The 26,437-nt window shown below is 37.9% G+C and overlaps 1 protein-coding gene across 1 annotated transcript; it reads left to right on the top strand.

Annotated features, from left to right (window-relative positions):
- Positions 1–20,509: 20,509 nt before the first annotated feature.
- Positions 20,510–25,403, top strand: LOC124135292 (S-adenosyl-L-methionine:benzoic acid/salicylic acid carboxyl methyltransferase 2-like). Its single transcript, XM_046500558.2, has 2 exons — positions 20,510–20,678; positions 22,289–25,403. Exon 2 carries the CDS (start codon positions 22,341–22,343, stop codon positions 23,562–23,564), a length of 1,224 nt encoding a protein of 407 aa, XP_046356514.2. The 5' UTR covers positions 20,510–20,678; positions 22,289–22,340; the 3' UTR covers positions 23,565–25,403.
- Positions 25,404–26,437: the final 1,034 nt, after the last annotated feature.

Genomic DNA, 26,437 nt, shown 5'->3' with positions numbered 1-26,437 from the left:
CATTCAATCACTCACGTCAAGTATTTATTTATAATAATAACTTGCTGAAAAATTCGTATCATCGGGTGCTTCGTGTCAATTAATTGCAGTGATAGTTTTTCATATATACTCTAACATCACATACCGCCGTCATATAGGTTTAACATTGCTGAGTGCGGCATTGAATAACAAACAAACAAACATTTAATATCACATTTGATTTTAATGTAATGCTGATGTTTCCATATCCATGAGACAAATGACTTCATATCCATGAGTACTTTCAAACGTGATCAGCTATGGGGTCTTTTACTTGAGATACAATACACGTACGCATGTATCAATATATAGCGACGGTTGATTACGTTGTATATGTGCTTGAAATATCATTCAAGGTTTGGATCTGCTAGAATTGGAAATCCATGTTTTTCCCTATTACTCCGGCCTGTATATTACAGGATATCAGATGGTTTCACTCCCAATAGTGTGACATGAATAAACACGAACAAAAACACAATTTGGGACATTCATCATCATTTCGTTGTTGACTGCTGGTTCTTGCGCCAGCCATCTACCTGTGTCCAGCACTAAACGCGGTCAGGGTACACGAAAAAACATAATTGTTCTCTTATCTCCAAGAGGTTGGGGTACTGTAGCACAACGTTGGTTGGTTGGTTGGTTGGTTGTTTAACGCCGCACTCAGCAAAAGAAGACAATCCAGATAACCATGAATAAACAGGAACATAAACATAATTTGGGACATTCATCATCATTACGTTGTTGGTTGCTGGTTCTTGTGCGAGCCATCTACCTGTGTCAAACACTAAACATGATCGTGATTCTGGATTCAGCGTACAAGAAAAAACATAATTGTTCTTCTGCAGGTAGGCACCCGTCGATCTGTATCACAACGAGCAGGTGCAATTCACACCTTGATATCAGCGCTCTACACTTTCTACAGCACTGTAGCATTGTCTACACTTATCCCAAGTCGACTCGAGACACCTTTCATGTTATGGCAAGCAATGGCAAGCAATGAACGGGCTGCTTCAGTAATCCCTCACATACTCTCAGACATACTCCCTCACTCTGAAATAAGGTCACTGTTTAATCACTGCCATAAAAATCCGCCTGACGAGAAAATTCGCAAAGAGTCAGACAGACAAATGATTTATTAAAGTCTCACCTTATGTGTACAATACATTAAGAAACAAATATTTCAGTATTTTTCAACAATGACATGAATTTTTTACAATTACACACACGCCATTCCAATAGGGAATTACGAAAGATATGTTCATCAAAAAGGTTTAAGAGTTAAAAAGGACATGAGTGACAAGAATAATATATAAACTGTAATAGGATATAAAACGCCTAAAACAGGTTATGGTTATAAAAATCACCTATAGCTACGTCTTCTTAAACTTTTACAACAGGTCTTGGCACACAAAAGCAACAAATGACAATCTTTAAAAGGTGATGAACATTTATCTTGACCTGGCAGCAGTGAGTGTATAGACTCAACGTGTACAAACCGATTGCTTTGTTTATAAAACAGCAAAGCTATTGATGGTGTAACTTGAAGCCAACCTATATGTAGGAATAATTTTCCGACCTGACCTACTGTACATGTTCAATATGTACACACCAGAATAAGGACTAAGCACCATTCCTTCTTATATTCATGTATTTCGAAACTCCCATGTGTGTTTTAGAAATGCCTGTATAAAGCATTGACCTTGTTTTCTAAGATAACACATATATATGTATATCAAATGAAAAGATGGTACAACAACACTGCATGTTCCTCCCGATGGTTGCAAGGATACCACATTTACATGAAGAAAAGGGGTTATAGCAACACTGTATGCTCCTCCTGATGGCCACAAGGACTGGGTCATATCATATCAGGTGACGAATGTCTAAGATACCACATACACTACTGCCTAAAAGTTCATTCCCCTAACACGCGTTCAGAACGCGTGTAACACGCATGTGACACGGTTGCTCAACGGGTTGCACACGGGTTGAGCACCCGTTGGACACGCGTGTGCAACGGGTGTGCAGCGCGTGTGCAACCCGTTGAGCACGTGCGGGTCACTCGTTGCACATGCCTATGCCATGCGTGTAACACGAGATCGGGTTTCAGTTGAAGTTGGCAAATATATCAAATGAATAGTGAGATAAATCAAAACAGTGAGATGTGAATCTTGAGTTAATGAGCGGCCATTGACCTGTGGTCACCAGACCATAAACACAAAGTCGGCCCGTCTTAATTAGTGTTCGGTTGCTGGACTTTTATGGCATGAACAATTCCACGAGGGTGCAGCCTACCCGACAGTAGAACAGTAGTCAATACAGAAACGAGTTTATTGCTAGGGGAACCCCCGATCGCGAGTTGACACGATTGTAGCGGGTTGGTAAATGTTTGCCATTAATGAAGTGATTGTTTGTGGATTGCGGACATATTCGTTTTAAGTTTTGCCCACATGAGTAATTCCAGGTGACTGCAAATATAACGTTTTACGTTCGCCAAATTTATGCTTTAGATAGTACAATTATGATAGAACAGTCACCACTACTTATGTCATATTATTTCATGTAGGAATATGTCCCATTTTCCCACACCCCACTTTCTGTTTGCTATTTTGTAAGAATTATTAAGAGAAAGTTTTTTGTGGAACTCTAACATTTATCACTAATTCTAAGAGGATATTGGAAATGATCATGAATATGAACAGCCATGTTGTCTCACTGTAGATCTTCACAATCGCCGGGTGTGACCATGTAGACAGAATCTCGTCAGGGTTTGTGAATTTTACATTTGCCCAATTGTCTTGCTTGGGAAACCAAAGGTGATTAGAGGAAATTGGTTGTCCATTTACAATGAAGTTGTTTAGCGTTCCCAGTATTTATATACTATCTCACTGATAACTTGTTAACTGGTCACTGCAAGTGCCTTAATTATTGTAATTACAGCGAACTGAGTTTATTCACATGTTCGCTTTCATAGATTGTGATGAATACTTGTAAAATCCTCAATTGAGTTAACTCAGTAACTGCTGAGAGCGTTTTTGACATGACTTCTGTGCTTGTATTAATACAGTAACTGCTAAATGCGGCGTAAAACCATGCTCACTCACTCACAGTAACTGTTAATCCTCCGCAGTGTGCTGGCAAATTGGGGATCAACCTGTGATGACCAAACTTAGTTAGAATCCTTGTTTATCTGTGACTTCCAACTGGTGACATTTTATTAAACTTGACAAGTGATGATGAATTTTAATATTTATAATATTGTAGTTTATCAAATTGTGAATAAAACTTCAATAAAATTGTGCTACACTCTCTTGTGTATTGTCTGTGGGTAAGTTATATGAAGCATTACGAGAACGGGGGGGGGGGGCAATATGCATGTATTACACGCATTCACAGACAGTAGTAATTGATAGTTGGTTAGTTAATGTAGTATGTGTTTTCATTAATCTGAACACATGTATATCAACAATAAGCAAATATACAAGTCCATGGAAAATGCTTAATGTTTTGGGTTTTTTTCACTTTGACATAATATATCGTAACAGAGTAAGAGAAGGTTTGGGATTCCTCTTGAAAGTACTTAAATAATAACTGTTTCTTTACTGAATAGAGAGATTTCTTTTACATTGACTATTAATTACTTCTCTCATTTTCCAATGTAGTTCACTTCAAATTTCTTCTCTTTTCTAAACTGTTAAGAAAAACGTTGACATGATCGCAAGGTAATGAGCCTGCTGAATGTTACCCTGTGAGATTATGCAAGCCATTGACAATATGAAAACGTGGTTCAGTACACAACTCAGAAAATGAAGATAGAGTTATGAACCGTATGAGAGTAGTATTACGTGAAGAGACGGAGAAAATGAGACGTGACTTTGATGGGCAAATTAATAAACTACATGACAAAATTATGCTTCAGGAAAATTCTCAGAAGAGTCTCAGAGATGAAGTGAGGAAAGATATCCAGGTGACGGGTGATAAGATTAACAGTTTAGACGGTAAATATGCTGATGTTGTGAAACGAGCGCATAAAGGCAGTGAAATGAATGTAGTGTCGCAATCAGAAATGTGTCACTAGATGACCGTGAAATGAACAACTCCAGTGTGACCTGTCAGTTGGTGAACCGTCTGATTCGCGATGGGCTGAAACTCACAGACGTACGTGCAGTTCGTGCAGAGCGCAAACTCAGGAGTGACAACAAACCAGGCGTGGTTGTTGCTAAACTTGAAACGACGGAACAGAAACATAAACTCCTGAAGGCGAAGAAAAGTCTGAAGAGCAGTAAGGACTTCCCCCGTGTGTATATTGACAGTGCTATGTCGCAGGACGATCTCATCGAGCGGTCGAACCTTCAGGCGGTCATCAAAGACATTGGGGTGGACAAGAAGCTGAGATTCCAGGGTAGGAGGCTGGTGAATATCCGAGAATAGGACAGATTGCGGCTCGGGCTATGGAACAGTTGTGGGTGGTCGTTAAATGACTCTGTAAATAAACAGTTTAGGGAATCTGTGCTGGAGAGAAGTAACTGCGATGTTTTCGGGGTCTGTGAAACTTTCTTAAAGGATCAGAATTATATCTCTGTGAAAGGATATTCCTGGTATGGTAAAAACAGAGCCCTGTGCGACCCTAGGGCGAAACGGGGCTCAGGAGGAGTCTGTGCCTTTTTTAAAAACTCACTTTTACAATGTTTTAATGTGCACATTTTAGATGATGATACGGACGATATTATTTGGTTTAGACTATCGCATAAGTCTGTGAAAGATTTTATTTTGGTGTTGTGTGTGTGTTATTTACCACCCACTAGTTCATCCAGGCTAAGTGATGCTGAACTTTTTTTCGAAACATTGCTTGAAAAGTATTATTTGTATCAAAATGAAGGTTTCACAGTTATTTGCGGGGACTTTAATGCACGGGTGGGGTAAAAAAAAGACTATATAGCCGGGGTGAACGAGGTGCCCGACAGAGATGTCATAGACCATACTGATAATTCTCATGGTTCTCTATTTTTAGATTTTCTCATTAACTGCAATCTGTGTATGTTAAATGGCCGTATTGGAAATCATGACTATACATATGTTAAAAATGGATGTTCGGTTGTAGACTATATTGTGACCCCACATGAGAACTTACCTTTGTTTACTGATTTTAATGTCACGAGAATGACAAGCTTTGTTGACACAGCAAAAAAAATGCAGTTTCCGGTATCCGGATACCTGCCGGATACCACCGGACACTTACCCAAAACGCGTCCGGGTATCCGGTTGCAGATACCTTGCCGGATACCAGATCTGTGGTATCCGGCATGGACACCTCACCGGAAAGTATGTCACCTGGAATCCGGGTATCCGGCACCGGATACCTCACCGGATACCTCAATCTGGGTGTCCAGGGATCCGGCACCGGATACCTCATTCCGAGTTTCCAAAAACATGTCACAATTTGGGGGGTGCATTTTGTTCAATTAAGTGTGAAACACCTAAAAATATATTGGAAACTAACCATGAAAATTGAACATTGCTGAAGGTATCCGGCAGGTATCCGGCAGGTATCCGGATGCAATTTTTCGAGATGTCTTTCTCCTAACAAATAATGTTAGTCTGGGCATAGCAGATAGCTGTAGTAATATTCTGTGTTATTTTAGTTGTAAATAGCCCCTTGAAGTTGAGATCTATGGGCATGTACTTTTGGTGAAAACATTTTTCAAGTTCATATATATTTCAATTTAGATGTTCAGCGTATTAAATGAAAAGCATTCAGTCCTGGTATGATGGTATCCTTACATATCATCTTCATATTCCCAGTTTGTTTTAGCCTAGTGGTTGAAGCATTCGATTCACCACATCGGTACATTGCTTGGTGTCACCCATCATAATATTGTTTGAATTTTGCTCATAAAGTGGCATGACACCATACTCACTCTGACAAAAAAATGAAAGTCATTGGCTATGTGCTCACTTGGGCCTTTGTTCCTGGTGAGATTAAAAGTTTATTTTGGAACTGTATCAGTACTTGTTACATCTTGACAGACGAGTTTCATTGAAGTTCGAAACAGAATATCATTAACCCAAATGGATGCATAAGACTAATGGCATCCACAGAAAACACCTAATAAAGTACTGGTACATAAAAATATCAATGTAACTTTTCTACTGACATGGAACTAAAAACTTCGTTCAGTGAGCTGTATTAATTGTAGGAAAACATTCAGGGCATTAGTATATTTGATATATGTTAGCACCTATGTTATGAATGATCAATATCATATTTCTTTAAAGAAGCAAAACAAAAAAATTGTTAAGATAAAAAATCATATTTATTGATTTTATGACATTTCATTGGTTCAGTAACCAGAGGTGTTTGCAAGAACATTCAAAAACAGAAACAGATGCTTCAATGCCATTTTCTAAATAAACAAATTAGTCAAATCTCAGAAGAATTTCAAGGTAGAAGAATATCTAAAGTCAATTATGTTTGTGCAGTAAACCACAAAAGTCATTCAGATTTGTATAGTCAGCGTCAGTGTACACCACATAAACAGTCTCACTGCTGTGGTATTGATTCCTTTAGACTTGATTAATGTCGTAATAAAACAACCTACAGAATCACACTGATGTGGCATTATTCATTCAGAATCATCACTTTCTGAGGTGAACCTGTTAGTTGTTCTGGGGAGGATTATTCATCATCCGGAGAGTCCTTTGTATGACTTGTCTGATCTGGTGTCATTGTGAAATCCAGGTGCCTGAAACAATTTATAACATCTATAAAAGCTTGTTATTAAAAATATAAGAAACACACATATATTGACAAAGGGTAAAAATTTGGTTTCTCAATGAGTAAGGTAATGACAATTTATCAAGCAACTGTTAACCAAACCATGTTAACCAATGTAAAAAAGCCACAGCAAACAGTAAATTGTACAGAAAATACAAAATTGTAATTGATCTTCTGAAAACAATTCCTGTAGTGCCATAAGGCAGGCTCACCTGAATTTTTCTCAAATGTTTGCATTACATCAAAACATAAGGAAAGGTAAACAAGGCAATGCAAATTGCATAAAATAGGTTCTTTTACATAAAAACAGAACTAAAGTATTTGACGTAATAAGCGCCTCGCTCTAATAAGCGCCCATGGGAATATTTGCTAATATATTGGCTAGTGAACAATCCCAATTAGGCCCCTTTCCAATTAATCAATGTATACAAGACTTATTTATTTGCGTATAATACACACTTGTGTGTGATATGCATTATCATATTTTTATCATTTATCCTATCTTTAATTCAGATTAACAATAACGGCAAAAACTGCCAAATATATTGGTCAAGTGTAATCATAATTTAAGTAGTTCTATTTGGTTTTGGAACTTTTCAAGGGTAATTGTAAATCATTTGATTGTTATAAAGTTACACAGTATTGCATCTATCGTCTGTTTCTAAATACATTGGAACCTATCTTTGACTTGTGTGACATAATTGAATCATACCCCAAGTTCATTATGCATTGTTATGCATCTGCACAGAGTGGTCAAAGTCCTTGTCACACACATAGTTTGCTACAAGGCAGAATCCAATAAGTACAGTTGAGACATCAGGCTGTATCCAGACAAACTGTCTGATAACCTCAAGTATGGTCTTGGTCGCATCAAGGGATGTAGCTAATCCTAAATAAACATTAAACAAGTGACATAATCTCATCTACAGAACACTTGATCAAAGCCTGCCCCACCTTTGATGTTTATCATCACGTTACGCTCACAACAGCTCATTAGCAAGATGAGCTCAATGTCAACTCATGGTGGATTAGGGATTAACAGGGCAATTAGTGTCAGGTGGGTATTATCACTTGCAATTGTCTGTTAATTACTTAATTGAGTAGTGACGGCTTAATTAGTTTCCAACCACACTGACTGTTATGCTACTTATCAAGCCAGTTTACTGGTAACATGTGTCTGTGGACCAAGGAAATGTATCATGCCAGATACTTAAAAAGTTCTACTCATAAGTAATAAAATAATGACAGTTTTGATATGCAATTCTCCCTACAAAGACATTTAACATTTGATATACATAAACTGTCTGTTGAAACTATGATGATGCTTATATACAAGTCGCACTAAACAACCTATTAATATACTGGTACCTAGCCAAACAAACATAATTTTTTTTATGTGTATGCACATGCTTGTACACATATACCTCTACTGGCATATCACACATACAAACAATCATTAGATGGATGTAATCTTTCAAAAATATTTTACATACAAAAACAAGTGAACAGATTCTGTAATAGCATGGTTAATATTGGGAGATGTTTTAGCATTTCCATTTTCACAGAATCGAAGGCATATCCTTTCATGACTCAGATCAGCTTGTAGTGATTTAAATTCACATAAAACTGATTCATGTCAAATGACCTATCCCGCATGTGTGGGACCTGTTATAAAAATACCATTCATTACTTATTTGTGTGTCCAAATTATGCTATTATTAGAAATAATAGGTATTATGATACAGCATGGATATGATATAAGAAAGCTTTATATGGAATTGTTGAAAATTATGTACAGGAAAACATTGAAATAAATCAATCAATACGTGCATTTATCTCAGAATCTGGTAGATTTAATCAATATGGACTTCTCCTTCATTATCTACTTATAATCAGATGATTACATTATTGCTCAACTGATAGTTTGCAATAGTATAGAATTAGTATTTTATTAATACTTATTTTGTATTTCAGCATCATTTAGATAAGCCATCGGCTTGTTTGCAAATCCAGTTCACTATAAAAAAAATATATGTTTAAAACACATGTAGAACATATTGCAATAGTTAAGACCCGAAAAGAAGTTATGTGTAGGATCTTCAAAATGGTATCCACAAGAGCATGTTGTAGAATCATGTTGGTGTTTGTTGTTTAACTCTGCACTCAGCCATATTCCAGCTATATGACGGCGGTCTGTAAATAATCAAGTCTGGACCAGTCTATCCAGTGATTGACATCATGAGCATCGATCCACACAATTGGGATACAATGACATGGATCAACCAAGTCAGGGAGCCTGATCACCCGATCCATTAAGTTATCTGTCACAACTAGCATAGGTTGATCATGTTTATGGGGACTAACTTCAACCTGGAATCCCCACGTGAGTAAGTATGCGGCTGTTAGCTTTGTTTGATGTTTAACGCCACACTCAGCAATATCGCAGCTATGTGGCAGGAATCAAACCTGGGTCTTCAGCACGAAGAGTGAACGCTTCAACCGCTAGGCTACCCCACCACCAAAAATTCCCCCATGATAAAGTTGTCATCATGGTTATTGTTCAACTAGTTCAAGTGAAAATGTTCATACCCTTAAAATGTCTTTTCTTCCACTTCACGATGATCTCTGATGCAAAACTTCCCTGTTATTAAAGCTGTTCTTGATTCTTCACATCTGGAAAAATATGTTGAGGCTATTAATCATTCTCACAGAGTACAGGGAGTATATGAAATAAGACAGTGAGTCACATTAGCATACAAATTATCCAGTTAAAGTAAACATATTTCTACATTATATACATAAGCAAATACTAACATATGATAGACAGGCTACTTGTCATATAAAAATATAATTATACATTTACTTACATGTTGGCTATAAAAGTTAATGTGTCACATGTGACAGGCTTACATGTGGTAAATTACTTTAATACGTGATCATTGTAATATTCACATATTCCTTACCTTAATGTGTCACTTCAGCTGCCAGCATGACCTCAGCTGCAATCTCAATATTTGGCCAGTTTTGACGAAATGACCGATCGTGTTCAGTGTATAAGCTGGGCCTCGTCTCTAATATAACTTGGCGCAAGTTGACGACGCGCATAGAGAGCCGGGGACCAGCTTATGTCGTGTTAACCTGGTTCCCGGCTCCCAATGCGCGTCGTCAACTTGCGCCAAACAATAATGTGATATTAGAGACGGGGCCCAGCTTAGTGTTAACCCGGAACAAGCCATTTTACCCATATTCCCCTACGGTCCAGGGCGCCATTTTAGAACATGGATGTAAACAAACCTCGTGTATCGATATACACTGTGATTCTTGATTACGATAAGCTTACCTCGTGTATCGATACATTGTTCTCATTCACCTCCACCACGGAAATGCCAGCCGAAGTTCCTCTCAGCCATCCACAACGCGGAAGTCAACAGTATTTGGAAAGGCGATTGGCATTGCCAGGTACGTAGCAGGGCTTCGAGGCCTTATGATTTCTGTGCAGAGATCTTATGGAACGGATTGATGTAGATATTTTGCTGCTCTACATACTTTACCGTAAACGCCAAGGGTCCTTTTTTTAGTATTATGGTCAACTGTTTGTTAGCATAAGAGGCGTAATGGATTTGTGGTCAAAACAAGATGATCCAAATTAAACCCGCTTTTTTATGGATAATGAAGAAAAGTACCAAGATCTAGGAACGATTATTAACTCTTAACTTTCGTGGGATGCTAATACAGATTATAATTTACAATAATGGCCACCAAAGACTTTATTTTTTTACGCTTAGGATATTGTTATAATTACACTGTTATGTCCTTGTTTTGTATAAGCTTCATAACTTAATCATTCAATATTTCATGGAATGACTCTGACCTTGGCGAGGATCTTTTTTGCAACAAGTGATTCCTTATGTAAAGTGTATGTTGAATGACCCTGGCTTTGTTGTCAAATAATTGTTTGACAGTTGTTAAATATGGGGTTATGTTTTATCTCTGAATGTTTGGGATGAAATATTTTAATAAGGACAGTTCTAAGTTGGAAACTCAACTGGGGCCTTTTCAATTGAATTCAATGTACAGCATGTACAGTTTGGACATTTCTCTAATGTGAATGCTACTTATGTTTGCAGAATGTCTGGATGAATGAATGAGTCAGTCATCTGCACAGCATCAATGGAAAAAGGGAAGCAATGAGGAACAAGAGAAGAGTAGCAGTGAGTGGTAAATATTTGAAATTATTCTGTTTGGTTCATCATGTTCATGTAGCTATTCTGCAAATATTTCTTCAGTTTGCTTGTTCTTTATCACCTGTTGGCATGGATGGCCTAATTATCAAAGGCACTACAACTTGCTGTGCATAGTTGCATCTCTTGGGCTTGACAGAAACCGATGGTCGTGGGTTTGAATCGAGGGTAGCATCATACACTTGCTTGTGGGTTTCATCAAAGTGGTAAACATGTAAGACCTGCATCACTTCGGGCTTTCTTCCCACATCAAGCTTACATGCCATGATATAACTGGAATACTGTTCAAAGAGGCGTTAAACCCAATTCACTCATTTAACACCACATCCAGCAATAGTTCGGCTAAATGACAAGGATTATAAATTAATCAAATCTCAAATCTCAACTAGACAAACCAGAGATTAATGTTATGAGCTCGATCCAGACGCACCGATGATGACTGTTATGGACAACATCCCATGTTATTGGGTACGATTACGAGCTTTCAATGAGCCCACTTGCTACCTCATCTATTACTTTGGCTTGTATGGCAAGCATAGGTTGCTAGGAACATTTTTAAGAGATGTCAGTTAATGATTGTTTCAACTCATCAGCATGGAACAATATATATCTCAAATGTTTGGTATATAACAAAACTCAAAGATGATAAATTAAGTGAATTTGCTGCCTTTTATCTGTAAGTACATGTTGCAACAATTCTTTTCTTTTGCTACAATCTTTATACATAATTTTGCAGAAACTGAAGTCCAGCTTGAGATACCCGGGTGACAGGTTGACAGTCTGGAAGGACCCTTCCAGATATCCGAAGTGATTGGCAGACAGCGATGAGGAGAGTCCTGTTATTTCAATGGGAGCCTACCGAGAAGTTATATGCCAATTGACACTGGGACACACTCACAAAGGGTGGTCAGGCAAATGGGAGAAGACCAACCAATGCCAAGTCGGAGTGGGATCCTTCAAGGACGTTGAAGAAATTATTGTCTTTGGCCATGTGGTAATCACTTGAAAGGAATGATGTTTGCGACTACTTGTCTATAAATGTGGACCCAAACACCAAATAGAATGTTCACAATTCTACTAACACAATGCAACAGGGATAGAGCCCATCTGGCCTCCCCTCATCCTGGTTCCTGTTTTTCCATGGCAATATAGAAGGAAAAGGATGTTTGAGGGCAAGTAACTCTGAACTGGTGAGCATGGTCTGCTGATGCTTTCAAGCGAACAGTTATCCCGCTCTGTTATGAGTATTGAAGAATAGGAGGAAAGTGCATACTGCATCAGGAACCATTATATGAACACTGTTCAATGTGTGATATATGCATATAAATAAAAGAAATTGATAATTTGTTTGTTGTTTGTTTCTTTAGCCAGCTGTGTAAATGGGGATTTTCCAATATTTTGCCTCAGTTTGATAGCCACAGTTATCGTATAAAACCATGCATTGCTTGGACATCTTTGGAATAACACATTGATCTGCTATGTCAAAGGTCAATGTCACAGCCAGACAAAAAAATTGTTAATGGCCAAACTCTTCCTTAGGGCAGGGATAGAAGTTGGCAACAGGTCATACACTTACTTTTTATCCCCCGGCATATAATACGGGGGATATAGTGATCAGCCTGTCTGTCCGTCTGTCCGTCCGTAATCATTTCCTTTTCCGGGGCAGGATTCCCAAACCATTCAGTGTATTTGATCGAAACTTGGCAACTCTTATCAGGCACATACTGAAGTGGTGCCTTTTGATATTTTGGGATTTTTCTAATTTTTATTTTTTTAAATTTTTATGGAATGAAGTTGGACATAGACTCAATTGGGGATGGGGTTCGTTTCCGGGGCAGAATTCGAAAACCATTCAGTGTATTTGATCGAAACTTGGCAAAGCTATCATGCACATACTGAAGTGGTGCCTTTCAAATTTTGGGATTTTTCTAATTTTTTTATTTTTTTTTTTTAATGGAATCAAGTTGGACATAGACTCAATTGGGGATGAGGTTCATTTCTGGTGCAGAATTCGAAAAACATTCAATGTATTTGATCGAAACTTGGCATTCATATGGATGCGACCATGGTGGATCTTTTGTGGGTAAACAATGTATGCTTCTGAAAGAACATTCAACTGTTGACTCATTACATACAGAAATGCACTAGTGGTTACTTTACAGACAGCTGCCGGGGGGATATGTCATCTTTCTGATGACTCTTGTTCTCTAATGTGCCTTTTCCCGCAGAAGTCTAAATAACTCTTATACACATAGTTGTATATCATTGTCATATGTTTGTCAATATTACACTGAATGAAGCACTTTACAATTGTTTTTGAAATAGTCGCAACTGATATTGAAGGTCAAATTAGCTTTCAATGTCTTTCAGTAAAAATGTTCACAGTAACTGAGGAACAGCTCTCTGTAGTGTGATGAAATCTGGTACATGTCACCCTCAGAGTGAGGCATATTGTGTTTCAAACTTAAATGAAGCTGGTATGCTCATAACAAGTACTTGTACCTTTACAAATAATCATATTATCATCTCACTAGGACCAAAGGCCCAAGTGAGCACACAGTCGCTGAGTTTATACTTTCACTCAGAATAATCTGGAAGTCTGAACATGAAATTTAAGGATATCATCATACATGTATTAGAACTGATGTTTGTTCATTAAACAGCTTAACATCTAAAAAGAATTATAGATGAAATTGAAAAAAATTGTCTTCTCCAAAAGTACATGGCCATAGATCTCAACTTTAAGGGGATATTTACAACTAAAATGACACAGAATATTACTACAGCTATCTGATATGCCCAGGCTAACATTATTTACCAGAAATAAGACATCTCGAAAAATTGCATCCGGATACCTGCCGGATACCTTCAGCAATGTTCAATTTTCATGGTTAGTTTCCAATATATATTTAGGTGTTTCACACTTAATTGAACAAAATGCACCCCCAAATTGTTACATGTTTTTGGAAACTCAGAATGAGGTATCCGGTGCCGGATTCTTGGTATCCGGTGCGGATCCTGGGACACCCAGATTGAGGTATCCGGTGAGGTATCCGGTGCCGGATACCCGGATTCCAGGTGGCATACTTTAGGTGAGGTGTCCATGCCGGATACCACGGATCTGGTATCCGGCAAGGTATCTGCCACCGGATACCCGGACGCGTTTTGGGTAAGTGTCCGGTGGTATCCGGCAGGTATCCGGATACCGGAAACTGCATTTTTTTTGCTGTGTGACGCCTCGTCTGTCCCTGATGTCATCCCTGATCACTCTGTTATTACTTGTGATGTGAGGATTCCTAGTGAAGTCAGTAGTCCTCGGTGTGATGAACCTTTACCTGATTACTATAGCCGTAAGAGACATAAACAAAGTAGGATTGACGACAATCTTTTTGACGATACGAGTACAACACTTGTCTCTGATACTATTCGTAGAATTGAGTTTAATTCATCAGTACAACAAGATGTTAATGCTGCATATGATGAGTTCTTAACTTGTTTATACTCTGAGCTAGACAGTAAAGTTTGGTACGTATGAAAATAAAACGAAAACGTCTAACAAGAAATCCCTCCGTAAACCTTATTGGTGTGCAGAGCTTCAGTCTGCCTGGGACCTAGTAGTTGACAGTGAACGTCTATGGCTCAGATGTAAGAATGTCTCTCAGAAACGGGCACTAAAACACGTCTTTGTCTCTAATCGTAAATCTTTTGATAAGCTGCATAGAAAATTCAAACGCTCCTTTCACCGATAAGTCGCGGGTTTTAGATGCATGGAAATGTGAGTATAGCTCGTTGTTTAACGCTGATCCAGTGGGTGTATTGGATGAATCTTTCTATGATCAGATCAAGGACGAGTTAAGCAACATGGTGGTTGACCCCCCTCAGGTAGATGTAGATGTAGATGTAAACAGTCTGCAGGCCCCTATTTCACGCTCTGTTAGCCGCTCTAAGTGTGGTAAGGCCGCAGGCTGTGTGACCTTATACCTGCAGAGGCACTTAATAATGATACTTGTGTTGACATTCTGCACCGGATTTTTACTTACTGCTTCGAGAATAATGTTTGTCCAGATATTTGGCATGAAAGTATAATAACGCCCATTAAGAAATTGGGTAGGGACCCCAGAGATCCCCTTGGTTATCGTGGTATATCACTACTTTCCATTCCCTGTAAGACATATACATTCCCTGTAAGACATATACACTTTGTTTTCAGTAATAAATAACAGGAAATCTTCAAAGTCCTCTACATTTGTCTGTTATATCGATGCCATGAAGGCCTTTGACCGTGTTAATCGAGACTGCTTATGGTACAAACTGATGAAGTTAGGAATTAATGGTAAATTTTATTCTGCTGTAAAGTCTTTATATGACAACAGTGTATCCCGTGTATCGGTAAATGATCGGCTTACTGAAGGGTTTGATATACAGAGCGGTGTTAGGCAGGGATGTGTCTTGTCTCAATCACTATTCTCAGTATTCATTAATGACCTGACCCATGAGATAAACAATCTAAAATGCGGTGTAGACATTGGTGGTAGTCTTCTCAGTCTTTTGATGTATCCTGATGACATAGCATTACTTGCGCCAAATGAACAGTCATTCATTACAATCAATGCTTCACTGTGTTGCTGATTGGTGTAAGAGATGGCGAATTCAAGTTAATACCAGCAAAACTAAAGTAGTCCATTATCGGCCACCATCTGTGAAACGAACATCATTTGAGTTTCAGTGTGGCAATGACAACATTGACATATGCTCATCACACAAATATATTGGTTTATGGCTAGAAAAACACTTAAATTTGAATTCTACAGCCAAAGAAATCGCCCAATCCGCGAGTAGAGCTCTTGGTGTAATTATAAGTAAATTAAAACTAGGAAACTTTGGAGGAATGCCATATGACGTATATAATACGCTATTTAATCATCTTGTTCAACCAATTTTATCATATGGCTCAGTTATTTTTGGCAATCGCGAATTCAGTTGTATAAACGCAGTTCAAAATAAAGCTTGCCGTTTCTTTCTCGAGGTGGGTAAATATACTCCAAATTTAGCTGTCCGGAGCGAGATGGGTTGGCTTGCTCAGCCCACTAAACAGAAAATAGAAGCTTTCCGATTTTGTAGAAAGATAAACTCTGTTCCGCCATCTTGTTTCACAGATTCGAAATTGGTCTCTTACCTTCCGCAAATCATGGGATAAGACAGTTAATGCAATGTTTATATCACTACAACTTCCAACTACAATCTATGGATTTGTTTAATTTCTCTATTAGTGAATTCCATCTAATCACACGCACTTTGAGATGTAATGACGCCGATTGTTGGTCACGTGATTTATGGAATGACACTGGCCATGAACATTAGAATAAGTTGAGGACTTTTAGACTCTTTAAGAATACTCTAATTACGTCGACCTATTTCCGCTCTGTTGAAGACAGACAGCAACGTAGTACCTGCAGTTCTCTCCCTTTGGAAGTTGAAGTTGGTCGGTACTCCCGTCCAAAGACACCACTACACCTCCGTTTATGTAGGTTATGTGACGGCCAGTGAGTCGAACACGAAGTACATTTCCTCACAGAATGTGAATACTACTCTGATCTGTTGTGCAGAATGATAGTTTAGCTATTCCCCTAGCCGCAGTTGCTACTGCTATGTATAAAAGGAAAATTTCAACTTGCATTGTAAATAGTGCACTTCTGATCCATAAGTAATTGTTATTCTTCCTTATAGGATTAAACCACATGTTTATACAAGTCTAAATATATTTAGTTTTAATGGTATTCTTCCTTAAAGGATTCCCCAACAGTTACAAAAGATATTAACAATGGGACATTTTCAAATAAGTACTTATAAAATTGTTCTGTTACCACACGTTCGTATATATCTTGCATTTGTATCTCACTAAACGATACTAGTATAATCTCTTTACATAAAACTGAAAACAAAATTATCTCATAGGCCAACTGGTATATTTTATATTTTGTTAGGTACTTTGAATGTATGTTTTTTTATACTGCGTGACACGCAAATAAAATATTATCTTATCTTATCTTATCTTATTTGTCTGAATTACACGTCTGAAAACAAGGGATGAACCGTTACACAGTAATTCTGGGTAACGATTTTTTGTGCTATAGAATCAAAGTACCGTTGTGCTATATGGTGAGTGAGTATGGTTTTTAGATATCAATAACTGAATTCATTATCAAATAATGTAAATTCACCTAAAAAATCGAATATGGTATCGTTTTCGTGAACTCTATGCCCATATTTAATAACATTTACATGTATAGTCATATTCAGATGATGTCTCTACATATAAGTAAGGACAAGATTCTTCCCTTTGTTTAATCAGTTTTCCTCCTGGCTATGAATATGGAACACAGGCTTTAGGGTTACATATGTATCAGTATTCTTGTTATCATTGTATTTTAAAGCGATTCAAATATAATTATTTACTATCGTACTTACTTCATGTGTTAATGAGACATGTCACCACAAATTACAATTATTGCTTGTAAGCTCAACACAATTGACAAATACTCTAAAAGATATGACAAGTAAACCACCAGTGTACGTTGACAAATATATATTGTAAATGCCAAAATGATGTATCTAGGATCAAGTAGAAGATATGTTGACAGTAGCGCTCAGAATTTATTCAACAAGCCCGTGAAAACAACACTGCTTTAAATAGCTCACCTGGCGGCCTTAATGCAACGGCCATCTTACACACAACCCCGCGCTCACGCGATAGGGTCTCTTTTCTGTGATACTGTAATTAGTAGAACCCTCTCCCTCAAGTGTATCCTCCATGATATAACCTACTCTCATTAATTAAATGCTGCCCTTTCCCTGCGTCACGCCTATGGAGCTGAGACAAAGAGACCCAACCATCATAAAATAATTAGGGTCCAATGAAAACAATGCTCCGCCAAACCTCATAAACATGATCATTGCGAAGTCGTACTGCAGACGTTTAATGTCAAATCACATTTGAATAGCAATAACATTTAACAGGACCATGTATTCTGTTAACACCATCGCAAAAAATCATGTAGACGCCACAACTGTACTCATATTTCCCAACAAAACACATCTAAAAATGAGACACCAGGAAGTACACAGAATAAAATGTGTTTTAACATTTTTCGTCAGGAAATAAATAAATCATCTCCTTGTTACCACCTCCAAGTTCAGCTTAACACTGGTCCTCCTTTGGTCCAAAGTTTGTTCCCCCTGTAATGAGTGTGGCACGCGTTGCACACGAGTGACGAACGGGATACACAGGCCGGGGTTGCGTAAAGCGTTGCCCATGCGTGTAAGGTGAATGAACTTCTAGGCAGTAGTGTAGCTCCTTCAAATGCGCACAACCACACTAGGTCAGCACAAAGTACATGCATAAGCTTTCTGACCTAGATAACATTCTGACCTTCTACACGCCGAAGACCCGGGTTCGATTCCCGACATGGGTACAATGTGTGAAGCCCATTTCTGGTGTTCCCCGCCGTGATATTGCTGGAATATTGCTAAAAGCGGCGTAAAACCATACTCAGTCAGTCAGTCAGTCTGACCTTCTAACATCTCTTCAAACGTGCGTCACAACACTATCTAAAGGGGACAAACGAAAGCCCCCCATGTGGAACGGAAAGCAGGAAAGCATACTAATCATAACAATTTAACCCTACACAAATAGATTTATCATATAACGAGGTCTCCATTCAACCATCTTTATGCTTGAAATAAATACATGGCTGTTCACACGTTTAGCAGTCATGCTCATGTGCTTTCCTCTCCCAACCCATACCAGTCGGCAGGCGGTATAACTCGGAATGGAGAACCGCTCAATAATTTTGACAGTACATGACATCTCCCCCTTTTTTAGAGATTGTTAAATCTTACACCATGTTCTCATGATTATCAGGTCATTCCAAATAATCCCTCAAACTTATGAAATTTGAGAAATAAATATTTTGCTGTCGTTCAAATATTCATATCACTACCTGTAAAAGAGTAAATAACTTTCCCAACAACACATCTCTATTTTAAGTTCAACACAATTAGATGTTGATTAGAACTCCACGTAACAGCTGAAGTGAGTGAGTGAGTATGGTTATACGCCGCTTTTAGCAATATTTCAGCAATATCACGGCGGGGGACACCAGAAATGGGCTTCACACATTGTACCCATGTCGGGAATCGAACCCGGGTCTTCGGCGTGACAAGCGAACGCTTTAACCACTAGGCTACCCGACCGCCCCCGTAACAACTGAACTGTATTTCCTTATAATGTCCCTGTCCATCAGTGATATCACACTCAGCAAAATGCTTTGATGCACGGATGAATCAACCTGATCTGGTTATCAGTGTCTAAGTAGAGCTGGTGTCAGTGGGGTTAAGCCCTGAAGTAACCACTGGATTTGGAGTGTTGGGCTTGGCTGGCTTAGTAGGGGTTACTGGGACAGAGAGCTTGTTTTCGCCTGTTGTCCTGTTGAGTGGCCGATCTGGAAGAATATGACAACGATATCTCCTGTAGGCTCCCCGGGGAGTAGCAACAACATATGTTATCTTCAGCGGGTCACCGGACTGCACAACACCCTGAGCTGACCCATATTTTCTTATCATCCAACTTAAGACGTACTGGCATTCCTTGTTCTAATACTGGTAAGGTCTGTGTAGAATGTCTCGGGTTGTGATATTTCTCATACGACTGCTTCATCGCATCTTCCCGATGGAAGGGAATTCACAAAACTATACAAGTCCAGTTTCTACCCTTTCGAACTAGGCTGGAATTATGGAGTTACATTTTGGCTGGACTAACGAGTCTATGCATAGTCCAATCAAAATCACAATCGAAATTGAACAACACTCACTGCGCACATATGTGTCTCTGACTGCGATACTATTTGTCCAGGGGCGGTCGGGTAGCCTAGTGGTTAAAGCGTTCGCTCGTCACGCTGAAGACCCGGGCTCGATTCCCGACAAGGGTACAATGTGTTAAGCCCATTTCTGGTGTCCCCCGCCGTGATATTGCTGGAATATTGCTAAAAGCGGCGTAAAATTATACTCACTCACTCACTATAACTACTTTATATAAAGCACAGTTACTTTTTTCCACCAGTGTACGTTTCAAGGGTTAAATTTTATAATGTTTTTCAGAAAACCAGTACGCAGACAACAATATGAGAGTGAAACGGGTAAAAATAAAATATAGGTTTATACAGCAATTTCACATAGTGCACAAAAGATTAAATATGAAATCTAACTTGTGCATAGGCTTTTCAGTGCTATGATACTATATATAGTGTCTTTAACTTGTATGGCTTGCTTGTCGAAGCAGAACAGGCTCACACAATGGTTGACCTTGCTGACGGTGTATTATCTGACGCTGAGGTCGTGCACTGCTGTTCGTGTATTCAGACACTGTTCTGACGCTTTCTCGCTTTATTGAATTGCCACTCTTACGAAACGACGAGTCTCGTCCTGCTTTTTCAAATTTCGTCCCGGTCCGTTGACTATTTAAATAGGTTTGAAGGTTGTTTCAAAGACTGTTAAGTCGGCCAGACTTCTTGTTTGTGCTTACTGATAGAGCAATCTGGTTGTGTGCATTTGGAGGAGCTGCACTCATAGAGATAACGCCTTTGAATGTAAGTGTATACGAATGTGTGTTCATGCATGTGTTGATAGACTAACGATGAATTGTCACCACTACTATCATATCAAGCTCATTTGCGAGTGGACATATTCACATACCTGAACACGACGTCTTGTATCTTAAATATGGTCTCATTGTATTCCAATTTTTATTTGAGTGTGTCATATGAAGATGTGTTGCCTGCTTTATGCTTCATTTGCAACTGTTCTGGTGCGATCTTTCTGTTTGTTTTCATGTGGCATATCCCTAAAATGAACGGTTGCCTATGCACATGTTTCAATTCATTTACATGTTATATAGCACAATTATATGTTGAGACTTCACATGAAGTGTTTAGAAAACACATCTAGGAACATTTCAGTGCCAGACATTATAGCTGTTTTGTCTCTGTTATACATTTCAAGGTTTAACTGGTCAAATATTTTCATTTCAAATTTGTTTCTCCAAATTGGCTGATTTGCTAATTTCAGTTTCGAATTTCAGTTTATGAATCTTTATTGTAGTGATAGTGATGATGCCAGGTGTCTGCAAAAAATGGGAGCGTATCCTACCCGTCACAAACACATGCAAAGCCAAGGGAACTGTTCACATGAAAAAACAACAACACGGAAGCATATAAGCAAAATAGGGAATTGGATCGGACATCATTTTGGCTTCAAATTTGGAAATGTCCTCCTTATGTTTACCATAGAACTTTATGGAAGTCTTACTCAGGCATTGAATGTTATCATGATCAAACAGCTTTTGAGCAAGAGGTGTATGGCGCTCTTTAGAATATTCGTACAAGAGCATGCTTTACCTGAAAAGTAAAGGCTGGAGATTCTTGAGGTTCTTCAACAACAGTCGACGTAAAGGGAAAATTGACTTTTTGGAAAGATAAAGTCATCCATCTTGTTATATAGTCTTGTGGAGGGGAGTTTTCGTCACTCCTTACAATGATAAATATGATGCAGATGTGACAGCTAGAACGCCGCGGTTCAAGAAAACTATTGACTTTGTATTGACTATTTATGTAAAATAAAATACAACGTGAAAACTTCACTGCAACACAAGGCAGTTTCACTGATCTCTTTCATTTCCAGGTCAGATGGGTAAAACAGTGGAAGGGAATGATCTATTTGACCATTTTTTAACAAAACGTCAGGAAGCCAGTATAAAATCACGTAGAGAGAACGTCGAACTATCAGAAACCTGAAAATAAAATCAGATCAAAATACAATATAATTGCTTATTCTTCATCTAAGAAGTGACAGTCGTGTGGCGATATGCATAATACTTCTTATTAATAATTATCCTCAAATTCATACTCATGTAGGACTGTATGTCTTTGTTTGGTAACATAAATACAGGCTAATTGTGCGCTATGTGTCCAAGTATGCCTTAGTCAATGACAGGAATGATTGAGTTGCATTAGTGAACATACACCTTTATATGTTCTGACAAAATATGTGCATTTGAATCTTTTGTACCTAATCTAACATAAAGAAAACACATAATAGTGCATTTACATTAAATGCTGTTTGCAAATCCTAACTTCTAATTTTATCATTAACATAGAACTGTTCTACGCATGAAATTGGTAATGCTATTTTATACTTTCAGCATTTTTACAGATACAACAAAAGAAGGCTGACGTAAGACCTGTACCTCAAGGATGTCCGTCCGTATATTCTCTTCAGCGATACGAACACATTTACATTTTCACAAAATACATGCAGATGTATCTGTGAGATACTATGCAGGTCGTCCAACTGCATATGTACCATACGGAAAAACAGGAGACGGAAATTATGGATCAACACTCGGAAAGCAGAGTGCTGACTACACGGAACCAGTACGAGACAAGATCCTCAACGGGGTCAAATCCATTCCATTCACTGCCAAAGACTCAGTGTTCAACATAGGCGACTATGGCGCAGCTGATGGTTCTGCTTCCATGGCCATGATTGGGCAGATGTTGGCAACTCTGAAAGATCAGCACGGCCCAGAGGCACAATTCCAGGTCATCTATGAAGACTCGGAAGTGAATGATTTCAATTCCCTGTTCAAACGTACGGCAGGAATCATTCCTGAACCTCCTTCATACCTTCTGGAAATGGACAACGTCTATGTTCTCGCTGCTGGGACAAACTTCTACAAACAATGTGTACCTTCAAATTCAATGCATTTCATCATGAGTATGATCGCTGTTCACTGGCTGTCAAAGACTCCAATACACTTTAAGGACTCAATTTACAAATACCCTGAGAGTAGTGCTGAGGAGGAGATGGCTTTAGAAAAACAGTCTGAGATCGACTTGGAGACCTTCTTACTTTTGAGAAGTCGAGAAATGAAAAAGGGAGGCCTGCTTGTTCTTGGTGCCGGATGTGAGACTGTAGACAAGAGCAGTGGAAAAATCAAGTATCTTTCTGAGACGTTCATAACGTTACTCACTAAGGTTTGGCAGGAATATAGAGAATCTGGGAAAATCTCAAAAGAAGAATTTTTTAATACAAATTTGTCATTTTGCCTTCACAGCATGGCTCAGCTGAGAAAACCATTCGATGACAAAATGTCAGCAGTTTCCAAATCCGGACTCTGTCTCTTGTCGGCTGAAACGGTTATCAACCCTGACATATTTTACACAACATGGAGGGAAAAGAAAGACAAGGAAGGGATTGATGACAGGGAGGAGTTTGCTCGGATGTACACATCGGCCCATAGGAATTGGGGCAATAGCACCTTCATGAACGGCCTCTCAGATTCCCGCTCACAGGAAGAGAAGAAGAAGATAGTCGATGAGTTTTATGAGAGTGTTGAAAAACGAATATCAAAGCTTAGCCCTGAAGAATTCAAGGATGATTTGCGATTAACATATCTTGTGATCAGAAAAGAATAGTCAGCTTACAATACTCAAGAAGAGCAAGAATTTGTATCATGTCCACATACAGGCATGCATAATAACTGATTCTATGTTATCGATTTTAATTCTTTAATGTCCCACAATACTTGAAATTTCAAGAAGCACGTTTCAATTTCGAACACCACATGAACACCATTTCACCCAAGCTGTTTAACTTTAGGAACAGGATATGGATTTGGCATCTTGTGATGTAATTCCACTACTTGTGGCTGCCAAGACTGATCATACTGCTTCCAACACGTTGGTCATGCATACTAACTGGTGACTTCTCTAATATTGACAACTTTCGTCAGTTATTCAAATGTGAATCAACATGCATGTGTCCAAACAATTTATGAGTTGTGATTAATACAAGATATTTGTGTGCGTTAAAAACGTTAATTAATTTAAAAATGCTCATATTCTGATAAATATCCCCTATTTCTAAATACCATTATCTTTGTTTCCCATGATTGATTTAATTTCCCACTTACGTACAATACTGGTGCAAACAGTCTAAATATCTTTGTAAGCTTTTTGTAGAATCAACTGTAAGTATCAGCTCATCTGCAAATAATTGAGCAACAATGAGTTACACTTCCTCCAATGCATATTACCATTAACAAAACTAACTCCACAAACATTGAAGAAGTACTATCAGAACCTCTTTGGTGTAACCATCAGTTTAAAAAAACCGATTTCATTATAAGAAATTGGTTTTTAAAGGGAATTTACACTATTAAAGATCTCTGAAATGAAGATGATAAAATGCCCTTTAGTGAATTGAAAAGAAAATACTAAATTAAAGGCACAATTATTGAATATTACCAAGTTCTATTAAACATACCAAAATCCTGGAAAGATACTATTAGAAATAATCACATTATCTTATATAATCAACATTTAAATACAACTTGATGGACTTACTTGTAGCGCCTAAAAGGCTCCAGACATTTTTATGATAAGACTATAACTACAGCAAATCTCCCAACTGTCTGTGAAAAATGGGATACCATTCTCGACTCAGATATATCATGGAAGGGTGTTTTTTATCAAATACGGAAATGTACAAAAGATGAAAAATTACTTGATTTTTAATGTAAATTTATTTATCGCATCATCTATACAAAGAAAGAATTGTTTATAATGAAAGTTCTCGATGATGATCTGTGCTCCTTTAGTGAAACTGATACCGAATCCTTACTTAATGTACGTTGGGATTGTAAGCATGTTAAAGAGTTTTAGGCTAAAGTTGAATGTTTTCTGAATGCAAAATGTTCAAAACTATTTACATTTACAAAATGTTCTGTTTTACTTGGGTACAACTCTAACATTCTGTTAAATCACATTATACTGGCATGCAAAAAATATATACATGTATCAAGTATTAAGAAAAACAAATTGTCACTTGAAAAGTTTCTGAAGACTTTAATTGTTATATTTCGGATAGAGAAATCAATTTAACACAAAACAATACAATAAGACAGTTTGACAGAAAATGGAAAGCTTTGGCAAATGAATTGTCTAGTTAATATGTCTCTATTTTTAAAAAAAAAAAATTATTTTTTTTTTAACATAAACAATTTCCACTAATGTGCTGTAAGGATTTAGCTTCACACTTAGTTAATAAACATGGCAAATGTAGCCTGCCCGTTTCACCATTTGTAAACATTGTTGTACACCTGTAGCCAACTTAAACTTGCTGACTTGCTGACTTGCTGTCTGCTGTATATGTATGTAACCTGTACCTAATAAGTATACCACAAGACGTGCTACTCAATGTATAACTCTGTAATGTCATATACTGAATTGAATAAAGAATTTTTATTTTTTAAATTGTGTGCAAAATGTGTCAACCGTATCGAACACTTTTTAACAATCCATAAAGATCCAGTAAAATGTCCCCTGTCTTCTTCATGTAGTCTTTGTACCAGAGCGTGTAAAATAAAAATACTATCAGTTATTGTGATCCTTTCTGAAAATAAACGTTGATATTCCCTAAAATTTTGTTCGGTTTCCACAAAGGCGTCTAGTCTTTTATTCAGAATGGATGAAACATTCATACTCATTGTATTCAATAACAGATACCCATGTACTATTGACATCTTCTGTATCATCTTTCTTGTTCATAGGAACAATAACGGCTGTTGTGCATTCTTTTGGGTGGTAACATTTTGTAGAATTTCAATACAATATTTAAAGTACTTCTACCGCTCAATAGCAGTAATATTATCGGGAATGATATTTCAACTACAACGCTGATTAATTAATTTTTAAAAGTCTATATAATCATTATTTCTTGATGCCTTTGCTGTGTTCTGTCCAATATGCTCCTCAAACGTTCTCTTCCTTTTTGAACACAGATTTTAACATTTGTTTCTACAATTTCTATATCTTTAAAAATGTTCTTTTGTTGACAAGCTTTTGAAAGCAATGATACTATTTTTCTCTCTTTCATCATTAAACCAATTCGGTTGTAAAAGATAAATATTATGGTTATTTCTGACATTTTGTAATAATATCAGGATCCACAGTTTTTAAATATTTCTAAACAATATACAATATCAAATCATGTTTGTCAAATCCTAAAGCTGACTGTTGATCTGATTGAACATTTTCATAAGCGTCATTTATATGTCTGTATTGCCACGGTTGCCCTTGGGCACGCCAGAAACGTATGATTGTAGGTTCGAATGCCGGTTCGCCCCGATTATGTTTCTAGGTTTGTCAGCACCATACCCGTGCTTGTTGGTTTCACCGAAGTGGTAAACGTCTGAGACCTGCATCACTTCGGGCTTTCCACCCACATCAAGCTGACACGCCGTGATATAACTGTATACTGTTAAAAGCGGCGTTAAATCCAACTCACT

This window comes from Haliotis rufescens, unplaced genomic scaffold, assembly GCF_023055435.1.
Source record: "Haliotis rufescens isolate VD_foot unplaced genomic scaffold, xgHalRufe1.0.p SCAF_19, whole genome shotgun sequence".
Taxonomy (NCBI): Eukaryota; Metazoa; Mollusca; class Gastropoda; order Lepetellida; family Haliotidae; genus Haliotis; species Haliotis rufescens.
The sequence above is the reverse complement of the archived record's forward strand: the minus strand, read 5'-3'. Positions and strand labels throughout refer to the sequence as shown.

Excerpts from the sequence above, each read along its gene's own strand:
- LOC124135292 (XM_046500558.2), top strand. The coding sequence starts at position 22,341 with ATGTCCGTCCGTATATTCTCTTCAGCGATACGAACACATTTACATTTT.